This window comes from Scardinius erythrophthalmus, assembly GCF_964197995.2.
Source record: "Scardinius erythrophthalmus genome assembly, chromosome: 12".
NCBI classification, from domain to species: domain Eukaryota; kingdom Metazoa; phylum Chordata; class Actinopteri; order Cypriniformes; family Leuciscidae; genus Scardinius; species Scardinius erythrophthalmus.
The window spans coordinates 40,660,823-40,683,200 of record NC_138232.1 but is presented as its reverse complement, the minus strand read 5'-3'; the positions used below and the strand labels follow the sequence as shown (position 1 = coordinate 40,683,200).

The 22,378-nt window shown below is 38.7% G+C and overlaps 1 protein-coding gene across 11 annotated transcripts in view; it reads left to right on the top strand.

Annotated features, from left to right (window-relative positions):
- The window catches only part of szt2 (SZT2 subunit of KICSTOR complex), a 134,492-nt gene that overhangs the window by 93,256 nt on the left and 18,858 nt on the right, over positions 1-22,378 (top strand). For 8 of the 11 annotated variants that reach the window (XM_081379762.1, XM_081379764.1, XM_081379759.1 and 5 more), the window contains 10 exons: positions 1,580-1,844; positions 2,958-3,037; positions 4,324-4,449; positions 6,859-7,061; positions 8,204-8,309; positions 9,045-9,128; positions 10,407-10,481; positions 17,749-17,962; positions 18,042-18,225; positions 19,674-19,796. In XM_081379762.1, coding sequence (XP_081235888.1) covers positions 1,580-1,844; positions 2,958-3,037; positions 4,324-4,449; positions 6,859-7,061; positions 8,204-8,309; positions 9,045-9,128; positions 10,407-10,481; positions 17,749-17,962; positions 18,042-18,225; positions 19,674-19,796 — 1,460 coding nt within the window. The remainder of the gene's footprint in view (positions 1-1,579; positions 1,845-2,957; positions 3,038-4,323; positions 4,450-6,858; positions 7,062-8,203; positions 8,310-9,044; positions 9,129-10,406; positions 10,482-17,748; positions 17,963-18,041; positions 18,226-19,673; positions 19,797-22,378) is intronic. The other 3 variants (XM_081379760.1, XM_081379758.1, XM_081379766.1) reach the window with 1 other exon arrangement.

Here is a 22,378-nt window from a genome sequence, read left to right as displayed (position 1 = left end):
TCCTTCCTTCGTTTCTTCCTTCCTTCCTTCCTTCCTTCGTTTCTTCCTTCCTTCATTCCTTTCTTTCTTCCTTCCTTCCTTCTTTCCTTTCTTTCTTCCTTCCTTCCTTCGTTTCTTCCTTCCTTCCTTCCTTCCTTCCTTCCTTCCTTCCTTCATTCCTTCCTTCCTTCGTTTCTTCCTTCCTTCCTTCCTTCCTTCCTTCCTTCCTTCCTTCCTTCGTTTCTTCCTTCCTTCCTTCCTTCGTTTCTTCCTTCCTTCATTCCTTTCTTTCTTCCTTCCTTCCTTCTTTCCTTTCTTTCTTCCTTCCTTCCTTTGTTTCTTCCTTCCTTCCTTCCTTCCTTCCTTCCTTCCTTCTTTCCTTCATTCCTTTCTTCCTTCCTTCCTTCCTTCCTTCAATCCTTTCTTTCTTCCTTTCTTCCTTCTTTCCTTCATTCCTTTCTTCCTTCCTTCCTTCCTTCCTTCTTTCCTTCATTCCTTTCTTTCTTTCTTCCTTCCTTCCTTCCTTTCTTCCTTCCTTCCTTCGTTTCTTCCTTCCTTCCTTACTTCCTTCCTTCCTTCCTTCTTTCCTTCATTCCTTTCTTTCTTCCTTCCTTCCTTCTTTCCTTCCTTCCTTCCTTCCTTCCTTCCTTCGTTTCTTCCTTCCTTCCTTCCTTCCTTCCTTCCTTCCTTCCTTCCTTCCTTCGTTTCTTCCTTCCTTCCTTCCTTCCTTCCTTCCTTCCTTCCTTCGTTTCTTCCTTCCTTCTTTCCTTCCTTCTTTCCTTCATTCCTTCTTTCCTTCCTTCTTTCCTTCCTTCGTTTCTTCCTTCCTTCCTTCCTTCTTTCCTTCCTTCGTTTCTTCCTTCCTTCCTTCTTTCCTTCCTTCTTTCCTTCATTCCTTTCTTCCTTCCTTCCTTCCTTCCTTCTTTCCTTCTTTCCTTCATTCCTTTCTTTCTTCCTTCCTTCCTTCTTTCCTTCATTCCTTCCTTCTTTCCTTCATTCATTCCTTTCTTCCTTCCATCCTTCCTTCCTTCCTTCCTTCCTTCCTTCGTTTCTTCCTTCCTTCCGTCGTTTCTTCCTTCCTTTCTTCTTTCCTTCATTCCTTTCTTTCTTCCTTCCTTCTTTCTTTCCTTCCTTCTTTCCTTCATTCCTTCCTTCTTTCCTTCATTCCTTCCTTCCTTCCTTCCTTTCTTCCTTCCTTCCTTCCTTCCTTACTTCCTTCCTAATCTATCCTATCCTAGTTTGGTTTTTCATTTTTCCATTTTTCACAACTTTTGTTTGTACCTTTTCTTAATTTCAGATAAATAGTTCCTGCCTTCCTTCCCTCATTCATTCATTTATTCTTTTTGTAGGAATATACTATTTATACTTGCGTTCATACTTTTATGAATACTTTGCTTCATAATTCCCTTTTTTTTCTTGTTTATACTTTTTTCATACTTTTTTGATGCTCATTCATTGAGTTGTTCTTCAGTTAATTTGTACATGTTTGTTCTCTCTCTCTCTCCCTCTCCCTCTCTCTCTCTCTCTTTCTCCCTCTCTCTCTCTCTCTCTCTCTCTCTCTCTCTCTCTCTCTCTCTCTAATTGATTTATTTGCTTACAGGAGCCCAACCCTTTCCTGAGCTCCACGATCGAGGCGGATGCTCTGTTGAGGAGTCCGGTTCCTCCGGCCGCGAGTAAAGATCAGGGCCGGTTGGGCAGCTCTGCGCGTGTTCTTCCTCCTCTGGCCTTCCCCGGAGAGCTTGTACCCTTTGATGAAGCTCTGAGAGATGTGAACACAGGGAGGCCGCTGACCAATCAGGACGGAGCAGATATAGTCGCTCGCCACGGAGCCCATCTTCTGGAGGTCAAAGCAGCTGAACGCAGAGGTACAAACATATCAACACATCCAAAACTGACAGAAGCTGCCATACGGACCTAATGGACACACCTAAAGATATGACTGTTGCATAATTTAAAGGGGTGGTATAATATCCTTTTCACAAGATGTAAAATAAGTCTTTGATGTCCCCAGAGTGTGTATGTGAAGTTTTAGCTCAAAACACCCCACAGATATTTTTATATAGCATGTTAAAGTTGTCACTTTTTGAGGGTGAGCAAAAACGCAGCGTTTTGTGTCTGTTCCTTTAAATACAAATGAGCTGCTGCTCCCGGCACAGAGGGCGGAGCTTCAACAGCTTGCACTCACACAGACATGCACTGAACATTTCAAAAACTTTTAGCCTTTTATGTTCAAACTGGAGTCAGACAATGATGGAGAGACTCAAGAAGAAGTGACAACATGTAGAAGCAACAGGACATTTCTGAATGGTTAGTTGGTGAATTTATGTAGCTGATGTGTAGTTATCTTCTAGTCACTGATTAGCATATTCTGTCATGATAATCTATAAATCGCGTTCCTGGGGGCGGGTTTATGTACATTTTAGGGTTGGTGATGTCACTTACCCGGGAGGAATGTGGTGTAGTCCCTACCAGCCGTTTGTTGTTGTCCTTAAAAGACAGCATAGAATATAGAATCAACGAGAAACTGAAGTTGTAATTCTAATTGAAAGAGACACTGATACTGAAAACAACTCTAATTGAAAACAACATACTGATATTCATGTTTAACACTGTAAAGCTGCTTGCTTTGAAGCAATCCGTTGTTATAAAGTTCTATATAGATAGATGTGACATGGCGTTCCCGAGAGTCCCGAACTGCAGAGCTCGTGCAAACACATCCACGTTTTCTCAATGCTGTCATTGTTGTGTGTTTAGTTTGTTATTGAGAGGAAAGCGATTTCTTTAAAATAAAATATCTCCCTTTGCTCTCCCTTTTTGAGCGTTGTAACTTTGCAGATGTTGTTTATGCTCAAACAGCAACATTACACACTAACTAAAGTTAGAAACATGAAATCATAATCAACCACCCCTTTAAATAATGAACCTCAGACACAGAAAGAGCTAGTGATTTATTTCAAAATGTTTCTTTTGTTTTCCAGAGTTGGAGAGACAAATGAAGATTGAGAATCTGTTTGTGACGTGGCAGCAGCGGTCAGCTCAATCTAACATGCCCATCTCTGTGAGTTCATACATGCTCAATGCAGACATTAATATTTGCACACAATGTGGGTGATCGTGTGTGATCAGTATTTTCCATCACGCTCTCAGAACATGATTTTCTCAGTGGCTCATCAGGTCCAGATTCATTTCAGTGCGCGCGGATCCTCTGCCTCACGCGCACAGATGCAGATCCGTGTACGAGCGCATGTACGGCCCAGTTGGGTTTAATGAGATGTGGCGGGGACATTAAGGGATTCTGTAGTGTGTGAGATGTCTCTGCCATTCGCTGTAATCTCACTTCCTTTGACTGCTTCACACTGCTGAGGTCCAGATCACAGTATTAGATTATACCGCCTACTCTCTATTGTGCAGGTCACCACTAAGTACACTACCTTTCAAAAGTCAGGGTCCATAAGATTTTTATACAGTGAGAACCTAATACTTTTATTCAGCAAAGATGCATTATATTGATCAAAAGAGACCGTAAAGACATTTATAATGTTACAAAAGATTTCCATTTCAAATAAATGCTGTTCTTTTGAACTTTCTATTTATCAAAGAATGCCGAAAAAACAAGAAAAAAAAACGGGGGGGAAACGATTAAAGCCGCTTTCAACATTGATAATAATCAGAACTGTTTCTTGAGCAGCAAATCAACATATTAGAATGATTTATGAAGGATCATGTGACACTGCCAGATTTTTACTCTTTTTACTGTATTTTTGATCAAATAAATGCAGCCTTGGTGAGCAGAAGACACTCTTCCCGACCTCTCACCTTTGAATGTGAATAGTGTATATTCACAGTATAACCTGATCATAAATTTACCAAGCACACACCATTGGTTGAGTCAATGTGCTGAACTAGTCGTGATGTTCAAGCTAACAGTTCATTGTTTTGAAGGCACCACAGAACTTTTTTTTAGGACAACTCAACCTATAAGTGACGCATAGTTGTCTCCAGAGGTGTGAAGTTCAGGTTCAGAAAGTCCTCCTCAATATTTTGTTCCATCACCTGGATTTGCTAATTAGCACAGTTTTTCAGCCAGGAGATAGAACTAATTAGTGAAATCAGCTGGCTGAGTTCATGGGTGGAATAAACATATGGCAGGACTTTTACTTTCTGACCCCTGGACTTTACACCTCTGGTTGTCTCTGCTTATTAAACTCGGATGAAATGTATTTAAGTGTTGAAATTGATCACACTTCACCTATATGAAAACAGCTGTTGCTTCAAATAAAGAAACTCTAGGTTTAAATGTGGTAACCCTCTTGCTGTGTGTCTGGTGTGTGTGTCTGAGCACAGGTCGCGGATCTGGACACACTGAAGCAGTCCTCTCGACTGGTCCATTACTGCGCCACTCCGCTGCTCTTCGACCCCGTGTTCCGGAAACAGATTCAAGAGGAGCAGGTGCCACAGCCACAGATGAAGGTCTCTCTCTCTCTCTCTCTCTCTCTCTCTCTCTCTCTCTCTCTCTCTCTCTCTCTCTCTCTCTCTCTCTCTCTCTCTCTCTCTCTCTCTCTCTCTCTCTCTCTCTCTCTCTCTCTCTCTCTCTTCCTCCTGCTGATTCTAGACGCGTTTCCATTACCTTTCAAATTACGCAAACTGAAATTGTGAATTGAAAATACGCCCAATGGAAACACGTCAATTTCGCAAAAACTCCCATTTATCGCAAAAACTACTTTTTTACGCTCAAAATGAAAATGCTTTTTCAGGCAATTCAAAAAAGAAATATTTCGCAAAACTGCAATGGAAACAGTTTTTGTGCATTTCCAGGTCACCTGACGTAGATGACGCGGTATGTTTGGACAGAATACGAGACTTTCGAGAGTTCTTTATTAAATTCATATAAGACAAAAGAATTACAGGAATAATGGATTCTAAACCTCAAATAAATGCCACAATCAAGACCTCAAAGCAGATCTGAGGGAGAAACACCCAGAAACACCTCATATGTGCCGCTCACAAGTATAATAAGGGTCGTTCCTTACCATTCATGCTTGGATAACACACATACATCTCTTTCGATTAATAATAATAATGGCTAGTGCAGTGGCTGGGATATAGTACATAAACCTACCAAAGTCCGTTGCTATGATTTTTGGAATAAATTTTACTTATCTCGAGAGGAAAAAAGTAAGTTTTAGTCGCATAACATCGGTTAATGGAAACGGCGTCATTTCGCAATCGTTTTTTGTCGCCATTTAGAAAAAATCGCAAAAGTTTTGCGCAAATCTGTAATGGAAACGTGCCTTCTGTCTGCTGGGTCTGAATCCATTTATCAAAGCAATCCCATCATTTTGGAGCCTGACTTAGGGTTAGGGGTCTGTTCAAATCCCTGACCAAAAGGATGACCAAAACCGATCTGTTATGCAGTGAGACATCATTTGCTTTATAAACAACAAAATATCAGCCTCTATGTAATTACATGTGTCAGGCATGATAATAAGTGTAGCACCAGAATAATCATGATTATGCGGTCGTGGGTCAGTTGTTCACGATTGAAGTGGCATAGAGGTTATTCTGATGAGATAACGAAATGTCATTAAGGGATTTATTTAAAAAAATAAAGTTACAACAAGCACACCATTCACCTGTATACTTCACTTCTTCTTCTCTGACAGTTAAGACACAGACACCCAAAAAACATACTGTGGTTGGTCACTTTATATGTCGGTCAGACGCTCTCTTCCTGCCTAAAGGCCCAAATATACTTCAAGCGGAATCAAAGAACAAACTGGTGTGATGTCAACAAAATCCGTATGTTTCGGGAGTTCGAAGCAGCTTGCTAAAGCCAACTTTCTGGAAAAATTGGGATTACGTAATAGGTTTGTGTGGCTCTGAGGCTCCGCCTTCTTTGATATGTAAAGCCACACTAGACTTTAAGCATGCAAAATTTCATTGGACACTGCACCATCTTTTTTTATAACATATAACAGATAGTAATACACTCAAAATATAAAAAGTATACAATCTACCCAACTTTACTGCAAAATATCATTCTATTAATTCAGCCAAGAAGTCACGCTGTCACGTATCGATCTTCTATTGGTCATACATCTTCACGTGATGCAAATTCACAGCTCAGAGTTCACCAAACTTGAACTCTGGAATGCAGCAAAATGCGAAACTTTTCGCATGAGCTTGCGTTTGTTGTCTGACACATTCGCATGCGTATGAATGGAAGTCAATGGAATGAAAAGTGTAGTGTGACCCTTAAATCTTCTCCGGTTCATTTCTTCTGTTCAGCCCGTCGAGGTCAGACGTGAATGTGAACACACACTGGAGAGCTGCTTTGGAGTAGAAACTGAAGTTGTAATTCTAATTGAAAGAGACACTGATACTGAAAACAACTCTAATTGAAAACAACATACTGATATTCATGTTTAACACTGTAAAGCTGCTTGCTTTGAAGCAATCCGTTGTTATAAAGTTCTATATAGATAGATGTGACATGGCGTTCCCGAGAGTCCCGAACTGCAGAGCTCGTGCAAACACATCCATGTTTTCTCAATGCTGTCATTGTTGTGTGTTTAGTTTGTTATTGAGAGGAAAGCGCTGCACATATTTACATATTCACCTAAATGCAGCATGAGTGGCATTTAGATGTTCGCTAACAGTATACGCTGCTCAGGTATTTCAAATTTCTTTTTACCCTTAAGTGAAGAACGAAAAGAACTTCGTCGTGAGTATATCTGGGCCTAAAGCGGATGTGTTTTTGGCTCAATATCGACCAGACTTTATGCTGATAGTCAAAAGTCTGGCTATGTGAGACTACATGGGTAGTAGGATCTCTCTCTCTGTAGTGATATCAGGTTCTCTCCCGTTCTCTGGTTACAGAAGCGGCATCGCTCCAGTGACTCCACGGCATCCGGGAGGGATCGCAGCTACAGCACGGATTCTGCAGACATGCTTCCGAGCCGCCTGAAGGAGGAGCCGTGGCTGCAGGAGATCTCCAGCACGTTCCTCCAGCAGTATGTGCAGTATCTGCAGAGCATGGGCTTCATCCTGGTGCAGGTCCGGCCGCAGTCGCCCGCTCGCAGGTCTGTGTCCCGCAGGAAACACCATCTCCCACAACCAAAACAAAACACACACGGTTTGACCGTAATGGTGCATACGAGTCATGCTGGAAAGATTGCATTTTCGAGTTGAATGCACATGAATGCCACCATAAAGTCGTAAATACTAGGCATGCACCGATATGAAAATTATGTCTGATACGGATAACCGATAAATCTTTATATTTGAAAGCCGATAAATCTAAACCCAAATTTTTATATAATTTCATATAAACAAAAGTCTCACCATTAAAATCCATGTCCCAATCACACAATTATAATGATGTTCCCATAATTTTATGTAGCCGATATGACAGACTTGCGCTGCACTTTACCATATTTTCCTTTTTTTTTCAGTGATTCCAATCATATTTCAAGCAATTCAAAACCATCATGTTGAACAGTGCGCATCTGAAGAGTCTCAGCTGAAGGAAATAATCCATTATTTATCGGCTTTAATATATCGGCCACATTTTTTATTTGTCCGATAATGATAACATTAAAAATGAACATGTATCGGCTGATACCGATATAGTGGCCGATATATCGTGCATCCCTAGTAATTACGAGTGGGAAACTGCCCTGAGCCGTCTTGCTCTGACCAGAGTGATTTGAACACGCCTGATGTTGTAATTATGATTTCCCAATAACAACGACTGTTTCTGGAATTCAAGCCAGTTGTTTTGAACTATACATTTCTGTCATAAGCTTGAGTATAAAAAGGGAAAGTGTTATTCAATACAATTTCTTACTTCAGTTTTTGTCACAAAGCATAACCTGCACAGAACGCATCCATCCAAACTGTGATATCAAACATGGTATGAAGTCACCTGGCAACAATATGTTCAACAATAAGTGCACTTTGCTGAATTCTCTGTAAAGTGTGTGAGGTGCTAATGGTCGACACACTGTATTAAGCAGCAGGAGCGTGTGATTCAGTCTGACCTCCAGCATGAGGGCCGCATTACTGACGGGGTCAGCTCTGACTCTCTCTCTCTCTCTCTCTCTCTCTCTCTCTCTCTCTCTCTCTCTCTCTCTCTCTCTCTCTCTCTCTCTCTCTCTCTCTCTCTACACTCTCTCTCTCTCTCTCTCTCTCTCTCTCTCTCTCTCTCTCTCTCTCTCTGCAGCATCGCTCGAGCTCGAGCCGCCATGTTGAGTTCTTTATCCACTGAGGGCAGATCTTCCTTCTCATCTTTCTCATATAATAAGCAGAAGAGTGAAGACAGCCCGAAGGTACACAACCATTATCTACTCATCCACATTCAACCATTCAGTCACGCTTCACAGGTTTCATCTGTGTGTATCACAATTCACACACACACACACACTTGGCACTTTTTGCATTAACACAGTCCTTGTGCAGCAAACAGCAAAAACTGTTTTCAACATTGATAATAATAAGAAATTATTATTGAGCAGCAAATCATCTGAAGGATCATGTGACACTGAAGACTGGAGTAATGATGCTGAAAATTCAGCTTTGATCACGGGAATAAATTACATTTTACAATATATTCACAGAAAACAGCTATTTTTAATTGTGATAATATTTCACAATTTTGCAGTTTTTACTGTATTTATAATTAAATAAATGCAGCCTTGGTGAGCAGAAGAGACTTCTTCCAAAAACATGAAACAAAAAATTGACAGGTACTATATTAGTGAGGTCATGGCATAGACTCCCATTGATTTTATGTCAGGTTAATGATATTTTCTATGGCCTAACCCAACCCCTACCCCTAAACCATCACAGAAACATGTGAAAAGCATTAGATTTAAATAAAAACATGTTCTGGCTGATTTATAAGCCTTTTTTAACTAGTGAGGAGCAGTACAATTTACTCACTAGTTGGTCATCATAATATTTCACTATATAAGTGAGAACATTTGGCTCTCACAATGTAGCCAAACCTGTACACACACTTACACGCACACAAAGAGTGATTGTGTCCCGTCTGCCCCTCTCAGCAGAGCAGTGCATCGAGCTCGACGTCATATCACCTGCAGAGAGCGCTGCCGGGAGGCATCGTACTGATGGAACTGGCTTTTCAAGTAAGACCTTCATCCGTCTGTGTCTCTCGGCCTTCTGTGCAGATCAGGGATAGATTCGCCCTCTTAGCACATCAGCCGAGAGCATACGCTGGGCTTTCACTAGAACGCTGTGAAAGTCTCCACGGACGGTGAGGAGAGAGATGTTTAATGGACTCTGTCTCGCTCTCACGCTATTTGTGGTTATTAATATTTGAACACACAGAATCAACAGCAAGGATACAGCACGTCATCATTTGATCTTCAGTCCTTCTCATTTCTAATATCTGTTTAAATAAAATTTCAAAGTAATTTATTTTATATATTAGGGTTGTCATAGCTGGTGTGCTCGCATAAGCGATTAGTGCAATTTTTTAACCATTATAATGATTTTATTCAGTTCTGTGTGAATAACTGATCATGAATTCTGATTGAAAGCTCGGTTTACCCACGAGAAAAACGTGAATCGTTCATAGAAATGTTCATGTGAACACTAGTAGATTATTTATGCAAGAGTCAGTGGCAAAAACACAAGATTAAGTCCATAAAGTGTGCTGGAAGTGGGTTTATTTTTATTTTCTTTGTTGTTTGTTTGTTTGTTTGTTTGTTTGCAGATTTGCATTTCCTTTGCCTGTTTGCTGAAGTTTGTAATATGTAGTTTGACCATAAGTATGAACCTTACAATAATAATAATAGTAAGTATTATTAATATTATTGTTATTATTAGCATTTATTTATTTTTTATTATTAATTGTCATAATAATAACAGCAACAAAAATAATAATCACATTTTTTTTTGCAATTATAAGGTTCATACTTTATAGCTAAGGTTCATATTATGGTCAGAAATTTTAACTAATTCCAAACCCTATTAGTTGTAGTTGTACTACTACTACTTGTGTCCGGTGTCAACAGTCAGAAAAAGAACTTAAGTGTTAGAAATAGTAATAATAAAATCTATGACAATTGATAATATTACAAAGTTAGAATAAAGTAAGGTGAAGTGAGCATTCGTGAACATCAAAGTCAGCATGAAACAACAAGAATCAAGAATTGATTGGTTGGTGAAAAGTGTTTCTAAATGACTGGTGATTATAGGAAAGAGATAAATGGGATTTTTTGTTCATTGGGGAAAATGTGCACAGGTGAATCATGACTTGGTTGAATTAAGCATCAAATTTGATTTATTTTGGCCTTAAGAATTTCTCTGTTGTACAGACAGCTCTTGGATATGCTGAACAAAGCAGTGATGATGCATAACTGTTCTGCTAGTAACATAATCTCATTCTGACTCTGTTTCAGGGCTGTTATTTCTGCGTGAAGCAGTTTGCATTAGAGTGCTCAAGGATTCCCATGGGTCAGACGGTTAATTCTCAGGTAACGGCATCATGACTATGCATGTAGAGAAAGAGCGAGAGTAAATGAAGTGTTTAAGAGTTCACATTGTATATGTTGTGTGTCTGTTGTATGTGCCTTCCTGTAATGTCTATAGATATTTAAGTAGCAATCTTCTCCTTTGTTAGCAGGATTCACTGGTCAAATATCTGTCTATTTGTCTCTGATGGCGTGTTTAATGTGTAGTGGGTCCAGGTTGGCTCTAAATGAGAAGTAATTAAGTGTAAATATTTGTAAGTCTCCAGATGTTTCTCAGCAGGAGGCTCTGATTTCTTCTGAGCGCCAGAAGCCCATAAGGTGTCTCCAATCACAGCTGCTCATATCCAGCGATTAAGTCATTAGTGTGTGTGTTTGGTTGTTTGTGAGCGCAGCTTCTTCAAACTGAGCTTGAAGGCCAACAGGAATAAAAGTCACAAGGAATCAGTAATGAAAATTCATCAACTTATATTTGTTCTATTAGAATCCATAGCTTTCGATTGTGTCAGCAAAAATTCCCATCTGCCAATTTGGTGGGTAAACAGTGTTATTATTTTTCATAAGGAATGAAAAGTCAGGTTGAGTTGTTAATTATTCCGCTATGTTAATACTTGTTTTTGTTCGTGGAGAACCAAATATATCCACTTATTGTTGAAGGATAGAGAGGACATTCTTCATCAAATTCACTGTGAAAATCAGCAAATCATTTTTGAAGTCTTGACTTGTTACAACCATATTTAAAGGTCAGGAAACGGTGCCATTTGTTCTAGAAAATTGTTCTTTTAATAATAAAGTGCATTTAAAAAGGTCACTGCCGAACTTTCATGAAGTCATGTTCTCCTATCTTAGACACACATTACCAGGGCTTTTACGGCCATAGACATTAGTGCAACATCTTTTGAAAATGCTTTCTCTCAGTGATCAACTAAAAATTTCCCTCAATTTTTAAACTATTAAGCCAGTCTTAAAGTCCCCCCCTGTGGTGAAAATCAAGGTTTTAATATTGTTTATGTGTCTATGTGGTGTTTTTAAAGGGGTCATATAATGCCATTTTTGTACAAGCTAATATGATTCTTTAGGGTCTAAATTAAAAGTTTGTGATATACTTTAATTAAAAATTCTCATTAGTATTGTAAGAAAACACTAATTTTACCTGGTCAAAAACAGCTGTTTTCAGCACGCCGTTTCAGTGCACGTGTCTTTAAATGATAATGAGCTTTGCTCACCCCGCCCCTCTGTTCTGTGCGTACACCGTTTCTAACACAATAACCACGCGTTGTTCATTATAAACGTGGGATTATGAATTATATTGAGAAGGTCGTACATAGAAAACATGCCGTAATGTACCCTGAGTGTAAACTTTAGATGCATTCATTGTGAAGCCTGCAGCAAGGTTTGCAAATTTCGCATAGATTATTATAAATACTAATATAAAGTTTAATAAAACATTACACTCACATCTTCTGGAGGTTCAGCAGGAACACGTTGGTACCGATCCGTTTTTTTCTCGTTTGTAAAGCTGTCTGGTGTGAAATGATTCGCGCAAACATGAAAGCACGGATGATCGTGGGGAATCCCCGTGAGGGAATCCCCGCGTCAATCCTTTGGGCATATTGCTACAAAAACAAAACTCTTCAACGGCTCGGATTTAGGAACATCCAAATTACTGCTGTGTTCCTTATTTCATCTAAGAACAGAACACCACAATCGCTTAGACGCCATTCTGCTCCAGCATATCCACAATGGCGGACTACTATGACGGCTGTCACAGCTCACTCAGGGCGGGTCTTGTGTTGCAACACAGCTGTCAATCACAATAGCGGGAGGGGCGTACGATCTTATGACGTCACAATATCGAACGGCTTGATTTCAGAGAGGGTCAAACATATAAGGAGATTAAAACAAAACCACTGGATGGATTTTTATCATGATAGGATGGTTGTGTACAGGCACTGCCAACAGACATTTCAGTGCAATCAACTTGTAAAAGTGCATGTACCATTATATGACCCCTTTAATATACTTTAAGACAAGCCACGTGTAAATTCATAAGTCAACACCATTGCTGAGTATTTTCTCCTTAAAACTGCAGTGAACCAAAGACTGACGTCACAAACTACCTTGTGACCAATCAGGAGCTGAGTGAGTGAGTGGAGGCGGGGCTCATTTGCATATTCATAGAACGCGTATACTAAATGAGGCAAGGGTGTCGAGTTACATTCAAGCTATTTTAAGAAAAAAAAAACATTTAAATATGTCATTTTGGTGAACAATGATGAGTTTTAAGTGATAAAATTATTGACTACAGGGGGACTTTAAAACGTACAAACTATCATGAACTTGTATATTCATACTATATTTCTTTTTCAAACCATATTTTATGCCAACCCTGTTATATTGTAAATGTATAGAGTACAAAAAAAAATAATGCATGATGTTTTAATTTTGAATAGACTTGCAAATTGGCTAATATTCCAATGTAAATAATTTGCAAAGGTAATGCATTTTTTATTGTGAGAGTTCTTCCTTATACTGTACATACTGTACTGTACCATTTTGTGATGGTATCACTTAACAATAAGTTTAATTTTTTTTTTTTTTTTTTTTTTTTACATTTACCTTTACCTGTATTAGTAAATGCTGTTCAAGCATTGTTCATTATTAGTTCTTGATACTTAATACATTAACTAATGTTAACAAATTGAATCTGATTGAAAAGTGTTCCCCATGTGACTCTATTCAGTTGTACGTCAGTGACACACAAATGGCACTGCTTTCTGATCATGACCATACATAGCAACATTTATATACTGGATATTATTATGATTATTATAATTCTTCTTGGCATATTACATTATAAATTCATTATTAATATTTATTTTAATGTATACTTTTACTGTTACTAATACTCTTCCAGCCACTGTACCTCCAGATGAAGTTGATTTTGAGGTGGAAATGGACAACAATAACTTTCTATGACATTTGTTGCAGGAATTGGGAACACTGGGAATAGATCATGTAAAAAAAAATGTAACAATAGAATTTGGAATACTGATTGTGAATCACCGCTGAATTTTTGAAGTAATTAATAATATCTACGTACCGAACGAGATAATATATGAGCATGAGCCATAAGCAGTGGATATTTAGTTAAAAAGTGAAAGGTCACACCTGCTTCTCATCTATAAAGGACCGCACACAGCTCATGCCTCATCATTATTGATCATCTCCGTGTCACTTCCTGTATCACACCCTCATTCATTAGCGTGTGACAGTCAGCTTGTGCATGTTCATTTTTGTGTAAATTGACTTCTAACCTCTCTGTGTGGCATGTTTCTCATCTGTCTCTGTTTGTGTGTGTTATCTTTTGTGTTTGTGTGTGTGTGTGTGTGTGTGTGTGTGTGTGTGTGTGTGTGTGTGTGTGTGTGTGTGTGTCTCACTGTTCTGCACATTGTGTGTGTGTGTGTGTGTGTCTAGTCCCATCTCACTCTTTCTTTCCATCAGGGCTCACTTCTCAACAAACCTCCTAGCAAGCCGTTCCCCGAGGCGCCCACGGTCTCTGACTCTGCGGTATGTCTCTACATCCTCGGGGCGGGCTCGTCTTCAACCAATCAGGCTTCAGTCTTTCCCTCAGACTCCTCCCCCATGTAGTGCCTGGCTCCTCCCCTTACAGTCTTGCCCGTTCATTGAAAATCAGATGGTTCCTTTCCCTGTGTTTGTCTGTGTTCTTCAGTGATAAATCTTGGGGTTCTTCTTCAGCTGCACATGTGGTTGTGTCTCTTTGCTGTATTTAAATGCAGATGCTCATGAATGTGGCATCTTCTGGGAGGTCACGGGGTCACTCTTCTTGCAGCTCTCGTAGGCCAATGATCTCTTTCCTTTGCTCAATGATTATCCCTGATTTTCTTCTGCTCTTGTTGCATGTTAATTTGGATCTGCTTGTCTCCTTTATGTCTCCATCAACAGTAATTCGGAGGCTGTTCTTTATCAATCAACATATGATATACTGTGATTTTTCACAACTGTTTCAAAATGAGAAAATCATAAGTGGAGCGTTTCCACTTTGCCTTAGCGGCTTCCGCTTATTCTTAATGTGCCTGACATAAGATCTGTGTAGTGCTAGCTAAGAAACACAAGATATAAAGTCAACATAAATGCTGTACACAATCTATTTTACTTCCAAAATCGGGTGTATTTCTGAGTGTAAAGGATCTAAACACAAATGTGGGAATTGACTGGATTTTGAAAAGTGGAATGGAGTCCAGTGGGTTTGAAATGGAAGATTAAAGGTGCTCTAAGCGATGTCACATGTTTTTTAGGCCGAATGTTTTTTTTGTCACATACAGCAAACATCTCCTCACCATCCGCTAGCTGCCTATCGCCTGAACACACTGTAAAACAACGCGATGTCTGTAGGCACAAACGGCAACAAAAACAAACTGGCCCAGCCTGGACCACGAAACATAACAAACAGTGTTCCAGCCAATCACCGACAATAATGATTTGGGGGTGGGGGTTGGGGAGTTAGTGCGCGTGCACATGAAGGGGGGTGTTGGGAGTGGAGGAGAGAGAAGCATGAAGAGGGAAGTTAGCTAGAGGAGAGATGTCCTAGACAAAAACAACAACTAACGTTAGAATTACATTCTCTTGAATTTTGATATGACCGACACACGACCAAAGAGACGACGTTCCGATGAACAAATAGCAAAGAAGAGGGACAAGGAGAAGGAACGCGTGAAGTCCCGAATTTACATCGGAAAGCCTGTTTCAGGAAGCACGGAAGGGAGGGGGAGGGGATGGGATGAGGAGGAGGGAGGGTCAAGCTAGCCTCCGTTTTGTTTGACAATACTTTGAACGTCAACAAGAAGTGACGTCACCCAACGTCGCTTAGAGCACCTTTAATTCATTATATTGGCTGAAAAGAAGAGATGCAGCTAATTATTGGGTTACACTTTATTTGAAGGTAACATTGTTACACTGTAATCATAAATAAATGCTGAGTAATATTAATTAAGCTACATATACTTACTATGGGGTTATGGTTTGGTTAAGGTTAATTTACTAATCAAAATGAATTAGTCAAATACTGTTATTGAAAGAGTAAGTACATGTAACGTGTAACTGTGTCACCTGTAAAATAAGTGTTACCAATTATTGCATTTTGATTAAAGATATCATTTTTTTGTATGGAATACCAATGAATTGTGCACACAATGAGACAAGATACATTCATTAAAAAGTGCACATTTTTATGTTGACTTTATGGACCTTTTAGGACTTGTTATTGATTTGGTGAGGTTACCATGTTGTCAGAAATGAGTAAAACGACACATATTACAGTATAAACGGTGAAAGTAAGAAAGTAGAACACCTCAAACTCTCTAAGCGATGCCGAAGTCCCTTTAAGGCAAGTTCACTCAACGGTCATTTCCGTAACGCCTCGAGCAGATGTTTCCAACCATGGAAGTACAGCTTTAATTGCCTGAAAGGAGAGACACTAAAATCTCCAAAAGTGCTTGTCAAAATTCTGTTCAAGCAATATACTCCAAATGAGGAATAACATCTGACAATAGTGGTATTCTAAGCTCAAATCACTCAAGAACGTTTTCAGGCTCGTCCAGCTAATGCAAATGTTCAAGAGTAAACAAACAGAGGATTGGCTTTTTGCACCATAAGTCATTCAGCAGCTTTATTAAGTGTAGCGATGGCTCCATCAAACAGATATCGGCTGTTGTACCTGTAGGGCAGGACTACAGCTGCCCCATTCAGCATATGATTTTATTCATTCATATTTGTTCAAGCAATTTGTTCAATCCCCTACTTATCCTCGTCTCTGGTGAAACACTACAGAACTTGACCTGTGTGCCTTCTGGCATCTGGGAAAACATCATAGTGTTCAGTGCATTAGGAAATAGTCTTGAAAACGGCCTTATTTTTCTGAATGTAAGCATTTGGTTAACGCATGACTCGGGGTCTGGAGTGTGATTTTGCTTTAAGAGTGTTTATGCAAACACAACCAGTGCAATCATAGCAAACTGAGCTGTTTCCACGCGCCGTGTTTCCAAAAGCAGTTTTACGCACCCTCACATGACAGAGCAAAATGGACAAATGATGTTATCTTTCCTCAGCCTGTGCAGAACTTTCCATCAAATGGGCCACTGGCGGATTTCAAAATGTTGACGTGAAAACGATTCACGTGCAATTGCGTGAGCTGCATTCTGCAAATGGAGCGGCCATGACAGCACAAAATGAATTTTTTTTTTTTTTTTTAAATCCTCAACTCTTTGATTTGATGAGACCAATTTGCATTTGTTCCAGGGTAATGGTCAGGATGAAAGCGACAGTGGTAATAAGGTTTAGCCGTCGCCGTCGCCTTCCTCACCCTCTCTGCTCCCATTGTACTGTAATTACTCCCGCTCTCTCCCTCTCAAATCATTTGCATTTGCCACTAATGCTTTTGTTAGCACGGCTTTGATGTGAGATCTAATTAAATAGGATACAATTATGTTGATTATATCAGAGTATTTTAAAAAGACTCTTATACAGGTTTGGCGTCAGGTGGGTGGGTTTTACTCCTCACAAGTCAAGTTTTAGACGTGTAATGTCAGGTTTCATGTGCGCTTGAGTGACTTTCATGAAGCGTATCAAGAACATGTCTAATTCCAATTTCACCCTCAAATCAAGGGCCATTAAGATTTTGTGCATTGGGCCTTCATTTTTATGATAGTTACGCTGTCTTAACCAGGAACAACATGAGAAGTAATTTGTATGACACTGTCACAGCCATTCACAACATATTTATTTATAGGATTTTGGGCATTTTGTTACTGTAACATGAAACAAAAAGATACATATTTGTTAAGTAATTATACATAACAGTAGTCTTGTTGTGTTTTACTTTATGCTGATTAAAAATAAATCATCATATTAAAGTAATGAGAATCTAATTGGTAATAATAAAACTTGGATTGAATGTCTGATCAATGGTCCTAAGCAAGGTTTAATTTCTCTTCATGTTTATCTTCTTTTGATGTTGGCCTTTGGTTTTGAGGCTGGTTTCATTTGAGCGTCTGTAGGAGAAGCTCTTTTAAGTCAGTAGGTTTTGAGTTAGTACCGCTATCAGGATTTAGAGGTTATGGGATGATGTTTCTGCTACTGCTTGCGGTCTTCCTCTGGGGAATTGGATGCCTTTGATCCAGACGGTTTCTCTTGGGTTGTGTTGAGATCCTGCACCAGTGTGAGTAACTGCATGCATGTGTGTTTTTGCTCCCAGCTGTCCATGCTGTTCACCGAGGAGTGCGATAAGGTCCGGGATTTGATGCACGTTCACTCGTTCAGCTACGACTTCCACCTGCGTGTGGTGCATCAGTACCTCGTGGGTTGTCACATGACCCTCCGTCAGGGATACCAGCTCACAAGCTTTCTGGAGGACTTCATCGCCCATCACCCGGACATACCCAAATTTGGACGCAACCACGTCTTCCAGGGTGAGTGCATAAGCTCATAAGAGTCAGCTAAAGCACACAGTCTGGCATATTCATGCATAATGTTTTTTATGTGTACTAGGGAGTTTCTCCATATCAACGGGGATGATCACCGCACATCAGCTGTATAATTACATCACTGATCACGCTGGAACTTACGGGATGAAGCCCTTGCGCATGTCTAAAGCTGCAGTTACAACTGATAACAAAAAGGGGGCGCCAAGCGCAGATCTGCATGAGTATGCTCTGGTCGCTCTGTGGAACAGGTATTTCTTTATTTTATTTATTTATTTCGAACAACAAAAAGATACAAATAAAAATACAATAAGTATGTTGCCACATACCGAAAAAAATATCTATAAAGTATTTTAACAATAATTTCAATATGTTCGAAAAGGAGCGGGATGAAGCAGAAGCTTATTATTTTTCCCACCACTTATATAACTCTAAATAGTCCCTGTGTGTGTGTGTGTGTGTGTGTGTGTGTGTGTGTGTGTGTGTGTGTGTGTGTGTGTGTGTGTGTGTGTGTGTGTGTGTGTGTGTGTGTGTGTGTGTGTGTGTGTGTGTGTGTGTGTGTGTGTGTGTGTGTGTGTGTGTGTGTGTGTGTGTGTGTGTGTGTGTGTGTGTATATACAGTGCTATGCATAAGTTTAGACACCCATACTAAAGTTGACTAAAAAGAGGAATAAAAAATCATCTTTTGGAAATTGAACTTAATGCCTTAATTTAAAAAATTAGGAAAAATCCAACCTTTAAGGACACCAATTTTCTTTGTGAATGAATAATGTATCGTAAATAAATAAATGTTCTTCCTTAAAATACAGGGTGCATAAGTTTGGACACCCCTATGTTAAATTCACATAGAGGCAGGCAGATTTTTATTTTTAAGTTTTTTTATTTTTTTAGGATACTATGCATCCTGATAAAGTTCCCTTGGCCTTTGGAATTAAAATAGCCCCACATCATCACATAGCCTTCACCATACCTAGAGTTTGGCATGGGGTACTTTCCATAAGATCATCTCTCAATGCAAATCAAACTAGCTATTAGGCTAACTGAAATAAAACCATGCCAATCTCTAGGTATGGTGAAGGCTATGTGATGATGTGGGGCTATTTTAATTCCAAAGGCCAAGGGAACTTTATCAGGATGCATAGTATCCTAAAAAATAAATAAAAATAAATACTTAAAAATAAAAATCTGCCTGCCTCTATGGGAATTTAACATAGGGGTGTCCAAACTTATGCACCCTGTATTTTAAGGAAGAACATTTATTTATTTACGATACATTATTCATTCACAAAGAAAATTGGTGTCCTTAAAGGTTGGATTTTTCCTAATTTTTTAAATTAAGGCATTAAGTTCAATTTCCAAAAGATGATTTTTTATTCCTCTTTTTAGTCAACTTTAGCATGGGTGTCTAAACTTATGCATAGCACTGTGTATATATATATATATATATATATATATTATATATATATATATTCATTATATGAATATAATTATATATTCATAGCAAGATAACAAACATACCATCATTTTTAACACCAACCAAACTTTTACATTTTGCACCAAACAACCCTTCACCCTATATTCACATATCCCAATGCAATCAATATTATACTTTGTACTTTGTGAATTGTTCTGACTTATTGCAGCAGGGGATGTTATAATTTATACTTGTATATTCTAATAATAATGTGGTTCTCTTTAAGCTCTGGCTCATTTAAAGACCTGGAGGGATTACGACACCATGATGACTTCGATGTGTCGCTGCTGGTGTGTCATAATGCCGCCCCGTTCGAGGAGCAGTCTGAAGGAGAGAGACACCTGCTCAGGTGTGTTCAGCAGGACACATGACAGGAATACTGTGTTCAACACTACTTAGGTGGAGAACTCCGTGCAGCAGTTCATGCAATAACACTGCAGATGAGGACAACATGAAACAACATTTGCAACACATTTAACTTCTGTAGGAAACAGAATAATCAGAGCTAAATAACATAGGCTGGGACTTTTTGGTGGAGTTTATCCATTTCCACCCATATTTGTTATATTATATTATAAATAAATAATATGTTTAAAATTGTATTATCCATAACATTGATATAAATAATAATATTATTATTTTATAGTAAACAATAATACAATATTATAAATAATTATCATAAATGTTATCTACAAATAAATATAAATAATAACAAATTAGTATAGTATAGTATATTATTATATAAACAAATATTATAGTAATATTATTAATAATAAATATATGTAATATTATAAATAGTATCTTTAATATTACAATAAATAGTAATAATATTATGTATTATTATTAATAATAACGATTATAATAATAAGCATTAAAATAATTTGTATATATATTAATTATTAGTCAATATTATTATTATTATTATGGGATAATTATAAATAGTAATATTATAAATTGTATCTATAACACTACAGATGGTAGTAATAATAATAATTAATATTAATGAATAATATTCATATATATCAATACTAATAATTAGTAATAAATAAAATAATAAATACTATTATTATTAAAAATATTCTAGATCATATTAATTCATTTATTCTAGATTATAATTATTAATAATAAATAATGTGAATTGTAGCTCCCCCAGTGACAGGCATGAGGCAAGAGGTCTTGGTTTACAGGGCTTTAATGTTGGTCAACCCGTGAGAACTGGTTTGAAGAAAATAAATAAATTAATTAACAAAATAATGCTATATGCATGTCTCAACATATTGTGTTATCATCCAACCCATATACAGTTAGACACTTTAAATGTTATACATCAGAAAAAATGGCACATGGAAAACATATGTTAACACAAACACCCTTATAGCAAAATAAACAGTTAACAAACCTCATTGCTGCTTATCACAAAGAGGTGCTAAACATCCTTTTAGATCTCCCGTATCTTCTTCTGTCTATTTTCTTGTAAATTTATGCACTTAAGCACGACAACAGCGGAATAATCAGTCTCTTTCGCCGTAAAGTTTTTCTCCGTGCGTCGCTCAAAAGCGCCCGGCCGGAAACCTCTGGGCGGAACCAATAATTAGTTCCGTCTTGCTGTTAACATTCAATTCAGAAGAAACAAAATAGAAAAAGTGCTAATACAGAAATAAACTGGCGACAGGCAGTTACACTCCCACCAAATCACAAGTGATTTCTTAAACTTGGAGACAAACATATTGCATGAATAAATTAAAATGAATTCTATCCTAATAAACTAAACTAAGCTCTATCCTAATAAACAACTAATAAACTGTGTTTTAGTGTATAATAGAACTATCAGTCTGCTTCTACCAATGTAACTGTTTTCTGAATGGGTCTCTCCAGGTAAACAGGTTTGGATGTACGCTTTCCTCTTCCATCCAGGGAGGAGTCACTGATGAGTAACTTGAGTCTCCTCACTCTTTCATCGCTTCCAGGATACACCTCGATGACTCTTGCTAGCTTCCTTTGGTTTCGTGGTGTAGCAGCATCTTGTAACAGAACAATGTCACCGACCTTTGCATTTCTGCGATTTTTGGTCCACTTCTGTCTGTGTTGGAGATTTAAGAGGTACTCCTTTTTCCATCGTACCCAAAAGTTGTTGGTTAAGAGTTGAACTCTGCGCCATCTTTTGCGGAGGTAGAGATCCTCCTTGACAAACTTTCCAGGAGGAGGGAGAATGATTGTGGATTTCATGGTCAAGATGTGGTTTGGTGTCAAGGGCTCTGGACTAGTAGAATCGTTCAGATGATCAGTGGTTAGAGGTCTGCTATTCACAACCGCCATGGCCTCATATAGAAATGTTCGTAGGGAAGAGGAGTCAAGTTGTCTGGATGACTGTTGTAGAATGGACGCCAGGACACTTCTGATAGTGCGGATCTGTCTTTCCCAGACCCCACCCATATGACTTGAGGCCGGGGTGTTCATGACGAACTCGCACCCCAAATCTTTGAGCTCCTCTTGATCCATCTGTTTCAATGCTTCAATGAACTCACGCCTTGCTCCAACAAAGTTTGTCCCTTGATCACACCTTATCTGCCTTACTGATCCACGAATGGCGATGAATGAACGCAGAGCATTGATAAAGGCATCTGAGGTCAAGTCATCAAGTGCTTCAATGTGAACTCCTCTAGAACACATGCAGGTGAGTAACAGCCCATAACGCTTTAGCTCCTTTCTTCCTTCCTTAATATGAAACGGTCCGAAGCAGTCCATTCCACAGTAAGTGAATGGAGCAGTTGTTTCCATCCGCTCTTCTGGAAGGTCTGCCATCCTTTGTTGCTCTGTGCATCTTCGGAACTTTCTGCAACTTGTGCACTTGTGAATATGGGATGAAACAAGCTTGCTGCAACCCAAGATCCATATGCCATTGGCTCGGAGTTCATTAATAGTCATTCCTCG